Source organism: Vicia villosa, linkage group LG1, assembly GCF_029867415.1.
Source record: "Vicia villosa cultivar HV-30 ecotype Madison, WI linkage group LG1, Vvil1.0, whole genome shotgun sequence".
In the NCBI taxonomy this organism is placed as follows: Eukaryota; Viridiplantae; Streptophyta; class Magnoliopsida; order Fabales; family Fabaceae; genus Vicia; species Vicia villosa.
This window is the reverse complement of record NC_081180.1, coordinates 33,771,471-33,778,673: the sequence shown is the minus strand read 5'-3', so window position 1 is coordinate 33,778,673 and position 7,203 is coordinate 33,771,471. Positions and strand designations below refer to the sequence as shown.

General features: G+C 32.1%; 1 protein-coding gene across 1 annotated transcript; it reads right to left on the bottom strand.

Moving 5' to 3' along the window:
- Window positions 1-5,149: 5,149 nt before the first annotated feature.
- LOC131604029 (ethylene-responsive transcription factor WIN1-like) lies at window positions 5,150-6,536 on the bottom strand. The gene is made up of 2 exons (XM_058876522.1): window positions 6,324-6,536; window positions 5,150-6,210 (listed from the first exon to the last, which is right to left on the bottom strand). Exons 1-2 carry the CDS (start codon window positions 6,401-6,403, stop codon window positions 5,607-5,609), a joined length of 684 nt encoding a protein of 227 aa, XP_058732505.1. The 5' UTR covers window positions 6,404-6,536; the 3' UTR covers window positions 5,150-5,606.
- Between the last annotated feature and the right edge of the window lie 667 nt (window positions 6,537-7,203).

The window sequence follows — 7,203 nt, the reverse complement described above, 5'->3', positions numbered from 1 at the left end:
AATACAAAACTGTACAAAGAATATCTCAAAAGAGTTTATGCAACGCTTTAGTGTAGTTTTGTAGAACAATAAGTATTAAGTTCCAATTCATCCAAGTCCTCCTTTTATAGCTGAAAAAAGAGATATGTTAAAGGGTAAAATAGGAAACAATAAAGCCAACAGTTTTGTCCCAAACGACCATGGTGGGAATGGTAGACAACAAGTACAAAAGGTATATCCTTACGCCACCCTATTAAAGTAGTGGTCACAATGTACTTTGTGCTCTCATACTCACCATCTCACGCAAGCCAGTCTTGATATTTATCTTTTATTTCTTCAAAGGCTTCTGATTTACGTTGATGAAGCATGTTGTAGAAGGATCAGAACTTGAGTCTTAGCCAAAGTCTTTGGAGCCTTCAGAACTTGTTCAGCAGAACCTTTTCTTCAGAGTCATCAGCACTTGATCTTCAGAAGTAATGTCTTCTGATCTTCAGAACTCATTCAACAAAACATTGTCTTCCGCATCTTCAAAACTTGGGAAACTAGAAGAAAAGCTTTAGAAGGCCTCCAAAGCTTCCTTGAAAAGTCAAAATCAGAAGATCTTGTACTAACGTTCCTTAGAACCATTGCATGAGAAGCAGTCCAGAATATTGACTTAACTTTGTAACACACCAAAGTTATTCTTCCAGAGTGTTGAGTGAAGAACATGATGACTTCACACGCCTTCTTACTAGAGTCACAACCTATTTAGCAAAAGCTACACACTAAATAGAAACCATTAGAGTACACAATTATTCTCTAAGATAATATGTAAAGTTATCATTAAAACTCAAGGCTAGCTGCAGAACCAAAATTGTTCTTACAAAGACTCCATCGTTCGTCCCTTAAAGGGGATGCAGAAGATTCTTGGCAACTTCACTAACTTTCTGTTAGAAAACATAGTGAGTGTAGAATATTCTCGCCATCATTAACGAATTTGATGGAGGAGAATTTGAATCTGAAAGTGACAAAATTGATTAACAAATGAAGATATGTGCTTCAATTAAAGAGGATATGTATTTCTGTCAGAAGCGATTTTGTTGAATCGAGAAAAGTTAAATTGTTGAAAATTGCAGGAATCAGAAGTTGATTTCCAGAGACAGTGCCAATATTTCCTCTCTAGAACCATCCTCGATCGGAGAGGATGAATTCGAGAAATGGTTGATAATTGCACATGTGGAGAACGAAGCAGGATGTGGTATACTTTTGAATTGATTTAGGATATTATCATGGTATTCTTCAGAGGGATACTCTGCGAATGGGAGAAAAAAGGTGTACATGTACCTCGCGTGTTAACTTCTTGCTTCGTAATTGGATTTCACCTTTTAGGCCTAATGGAGGGCTCGAAACATAACCATTCTAAAGGATCAGAACCATTTAACACAAAAAGTTCCAATTTCCGTGTTCCAAATCAAGGTTGTTGGATATGTTGAGGTATATATTGTGGGGGTATTGATGGAAAGTTTGGGGAGAGAACACTACTATGGAAAACTGATACCACAATGGTTGGATAAGTTTACCACAATGACTGACCAACCATTGTGAGGTAAGGTATGATTATATGTACGATACTTTCCATTACGGTTGCACGACCGTTGTGATAAACTTTGTAGCACGTTACCTATCATAATGGTTAGTATAAACAACTGTGGCCTTAAATGTAGGGCCATGAGTTCGATACCCAGCTACAACCAAAATCTAAACGCTTTTAAATATCACATTTCACGACGGGTATATATTAGAACCGTTGTGGTATATAGAAGAGTTTATTATAAAATATTATATTACTTGCTTTTCCTTGCCCCTCATTTATCATATACAACAACTCAAATAGATTTTTAAGATAATAATCTTAAAAATAAAATAATTCTTGAAAAATAACTTAAACGATCCAATATTTTTAGAATTGCATGCATATTATAATTCATGATTTCCTCATTAACCCATAGAATTTAATTCAATCCTAAATTCTTCAAAGTAATGTTATTGAATGGATGTCGTCTGAGTCTTTCACACAAAATTTGGTTTCCTCTCTTTTCTAGTTTATTTTTCAAACATCAAGATTTGTGTGAACGACTCGGACTGACATCCATTTATCAACATTATTTTGAAGAATTTGTGGCATCGAATCAAATTCTATTGGTTAAAGAGGAAATTATGATTCATAAAATGGCTGCAATCCAAAAAAAAACATTGGATCGTCAAAGTTGTTTTTCAAAAATAATTTAATTTTTCTGATTATTAACTCAAAAATATATTTAAATGAATGCACGTTCAATGAGTGTTTAATGAAACAAGCAATCACATATGATATAACAAACTCGCTAACAAAAACGTAAAATAATTAAGATAGATTGGGAGAACTTGATAACTAACCGTTCATATAAGCTATGGAAATATTATATGAGAGACTCACATAATATTTCCACAACGAACACAAGTTTGCAACTATCTTAGATCCATGTTCATTGATAAGTATTTCCAGCTGCATCAATGATAATATATAACATCAACAACATACAAATAAACACCTATAATTCCAAATAAAAATAGTTGTGATTGAATAACCTTAGAAATTATAACTTACGATTAATTATGAATGAAGAATATAAAATACTTACTTGTTATTTTGCCCATATTCTTTCTTGATGTTCTTCTTATGAAGTAGGCACAAGAATCTACACATAAAAGATTTAAAAAAGAGATAAAAGAGAATCTAGTAAAAATATAAACAGACGTTTGCAGAAATAGAACAGAAAGAATCTAAGCATAGTCTTCAAGATAGTCAAAGTCAAAGTCAGATTCTTGATGCATAGTCTTCAAGACAGATTTCTTATAAAAATGGGTAAATGTAAACATCCAAATCACATTACAGTTAAAATGAGTAGACGTAAACAATATAAGGCTCAAAAGAGGGATTTTAAGAAGGAGATTACCAAGTTGATGAAGAAACAAGCATAAGAAGAGAAGCAGAAAGTATATCAAAATATAAAGCATACCAACAACCCAAAAATGAGTTTGTAACTACACAAAGTTATTGTCACAAAATCTAAATAAAACAAGAACAATACACATCACAATGTCATTATGTTAAAAAAGAAACCCTAGTGAAGAACATAAACTTTTAGAAAGAAGTACCTTTACCTCAGAGAGAGAAAAAGAGATCAAGAAATGAACAACTAATAAGGTGAGGATTTCATAAATTCGTTTTCAGAAATGAATGAAGATGGTGAAGATTTTGCTATCGCCGCCATCGCGTTCCCTAGGGCACCCTTATATGTTATGAACGAAATAAATTGCATGTTATGTTTATATTAAGTGAAAAGAATTTCACAACAGTTGCAAGAGATAACCGTAATGAAATATGAATCAAATAATCACGGTTGAATTAAACAATCATGGTTGTTATACTTTTAATTTTTAAATGTTAAGGGTCACGCGCTTACTTTTATTGAAAAAATGAAAAAATGTTGATGTTGGGATTCGAAGCTTGTCACCCAATTTCCATGATCACGGTTAGATTTCAAAACCGTAATGAAATGTTTATTCATAAAATTAAAAAAATAATGAGCGTAAAAAATAAGATATTACTTCAGTGAATAAATGGTCGTGGTAATATAGGTTCACCGTAGGTATGTTTTGTAGCAGTGGAATGAAGGTGGTGGTGGTGGTTGTGTTGTTGAGTTTGTCATAGTAAGAGTAAAAGTAGATTAAGTATGGTTATTGGAAAGTGTATTAGTGTGGGTAGGGTGTGACTAGCATGAGTAACTATTGGGGTAGTAGGGGAAACATTAAGTGGAATAACATGTCCATAACTAGTGGGAATTGAGAGATTGTAGGTATACCTGAAGAGGATGTTATTCTGTGAATAGTGGTAGATTGTTGCATTTCACTTTGAGCCATTAAATTGGTGAGAATAGTTTTGATAGATTCATGTATAAAATCCAAAATTTGTTGTGGATAATCCATTCTAGTGGAGTGCTTCTCAATTGTTGTTCCAAATTCTATCTTGCTTCATGAAATCTCTCATTCATTTGATGATGGGTGTGGCTGATTGCATCTTCAATATGTTCATGAACAACTTGAATGGTATCATTTAAGTCCTTAGAGGGAGGATTTGTAGGTTTAGGAGGTATTGAATCAAGAAATAAAAGCACTAATGATGCATTATAACCAAGACTAAAAAGGAGATCTAGGTTGCTAAAGAAAAATGCATAAAACAAACTTCTGAATTTTCATTAAAATTCATTCATTGATGCATTTGAGCATTTTATATTGAACTCTTAATGCTAGAGTTTTGATCTTCTTGAGCTTATCATCACCACCACCACAAGATTTCTTGAGTGTTTCCCACACATTCTTTACAATTTCTTTTTTAATTATCTTCTCAAAGTTATTTGTATCCATGCATGACGGATTAAGAATAACTCATTTTCACTCTTCTTTCTTTTATGTATCTTTGTTCATGATGTAGTTCTTTCTGCACATGTTATTTATTATCCTTTAATGTTGGATGTCCATCATTCACAGTCTCAGAAACATCTTAAAATCTAAAAATCACTTTCAGTTATGCACACCATCGATTACTATTTTCACCTTTGAATATTGGTTGATACGTGAGGAGTTTCACATAGTATTCGAGTTTGTCTCGTACCAATTTGTTGAAACAATTTTCTAATGACAACAAGGAAAAAAAATGTGTTTCCTATGACTTAAGCTACCACACTTGGCTAGTTAAAAAAATAATCAAAATAAGAGAGAATGTATATACTTATAAAGTGGATGGAATGAATTTTATTAAATGATCTAGATTGTTATACACATGGAAAACTTCAACAAACTTAAACCATATACATGACTTGCATAGAAAGTTATTTAACAATCCTAAGTACCTTAAGGATCATGACACTAACTTTTAACCAACTATTAATAAACTAATAATTAACTACTTTTTAACTAAAATAACAACCGCTTTTGTTACCCCTTCCTCGTCCTCTCTATATTTATGGACCACAATCGTAAAGAGACTTTTAGTCATAGGTCTAGATATTTTTAATATCTTCAATAATTTAACATGTCATAAAACTCAAGTTTATATGTATGTTTATATATTTAATTTACTTCACTAAAAGTATGATCATCGTTAGAATATACAGTAATTATCATTATAATCTTTGTATATTGAACATAGATTTTATTAAATAGTTATACAATTAATCCCACACTGTCTTCATCTAAGTTAGTCCATCCTGCAGGCATGAATCCACAATTACCATTACAACCTTATGGAGATGAAATAAACTCACAAAATACAATGTGCTTAAATCATATGCTATAAATTTATAGAAAACCCACTCGTTACATATATAGTCTTCAAATATAAATAACTTACCAAATAATTACATTGTTAAAAGATATAATTAATTAACAGGTGAATACCATATATATGTATATTTGAATTGGTGGTATAGAATATAATAGAATTGAATGGTAATGATATATGATATGAAATGATATAACATCAATATTTTATAAACTATAACAAGCCTATTTTATTTTTTTCCAAACCACCAATCTAAACATTACCTTCAAAGAAAAAAGCTGTTATCAATATCATCCCCTTGTTTAGCATTGTTAACTGATGAGCTAGGACAATTCTTATCATTCAGAAGTTCCTCTATCATTTGAAGTGCAATTCTATCCTCTTCATCAATCTCTCCTCGCACGATTTCCTCTCCGGTCGCAACCATCGACGAAGTCGAAGGCACAACACTACTACTACTAGTACTAGTGCTAGTGCTAGTGCTAGTGCTACCATTATCTTCAGTCACACTCTTCTTACCAAGTTGAACAGTCATAACCCAATTCGAATCAGAACATTTCCCAGCACGTTTTTGCCACACACCAATGTGAGAGTTTTCGGTATCCAACCTCAAACAAGTCATGGAAGGCGATGGTAACTTCCCACATTTCCGAAGCTTAGCGTGTAAGATTTCTTCTAGATCCTTTGAAGAACTCGAATGTTTGTTCTTATCATCAGTACTTACACTGCTCTTTGGATCACCTTCCGGAGTTTGCGTTATCGGAAAATTCGTTTTCGCATTCCGACCACTCATTAAAATCGCTGCTTGATCATATGCTCTCGCCGCTTCCTCAGCTGTTTCAAATGTTCCTAGCCACACCCTTCTCTTCCTATTTCAAATCATAAAAATAAATTAATTAAACGTAGTCACAATTGTCTGTATCAATGTCTGTATCAGTATCTGACACATAGTGACTATATAAGTAAAGAATAAGAAACTTACAAAAGAGGATGACGAATTTCAGAAACCCAAGAACCCCAATGACGCTGCCTGACACCTCTGAACTTTTTCGATTGAACCATGATGGTAAAGTACAGAAATAACAGAATACAGAAGATTACTATAGATATAAAGGAATAGATAGATAGATGGATGGAAGGAGCAAGCAAAGAAAGAGAGAGTTAGTGAGCTGTGTACACTACTGTCGGCGAACTAAAAGGTAAACACAACAAACTATTAAACAGTTTCACCTAAACAAGTACCTAAAAAATAAATGTTTGTGCTCAACTTTTGTTGCGCAGTTGTTGGAAATAGTACTTTCTTTTTTACTTTCTCTTATATTCCGCATGCATGTTAACTCACTGCAAATGCAATTCTTCTATTAGTAATAGTACATTGCCATTATTAGGTGGAGTCACTAGAAAATAATAGTCACTCGGTTGTTAGCCTAGCTTTATTTTAATGGGGATACCATAATTCAAAAGGGGTTGATGAAGGTATTAAAGTTGCATGTGGTGTATAATTTCTTATGAATTATTAACCTATGAGTTAAGTTATGTTAGTCACATTTTTTTATTAGACTAACTTTATTATAAAGTGGAGGTTTAATGTGAGCGGCTTTTATTTCTTTTTACGTTTTAATAATGTTGTGTTGACCATAAAAAAAGTTATAATGAATGGTTTATGATCCAACGGATAATTGAACTTAGCTGAAGGGATTGAATTGAAACTATTATGCCTTTGGTTTAAATTTTCAAACGTTCAAAAGTGATTTTAAAAGTATTAAATTTTGATTTTAACATATATATATATATATATATATATATATATATATATATATATATATATATATATATATATAATATATATATATATATATATA

Excerpts from the sequence above, each read along its gene's own strand:
- LOC131604029 (XM_058876522.1), bottom strand. The coding sequence starts at position 6,403 with ATGGTTCAATCGAAAAAGTTCAGAGGTGTCAGGCAGCGTCATTGGGGT. Across the intron at positions 6,211-6,323 it reads GAAATTCGTCATCCTCTTTT|GAAGAGAAGGGTGTGGCTAG; the intron begins GTAAGTTTCTTA and ends GATTTGAAATAG.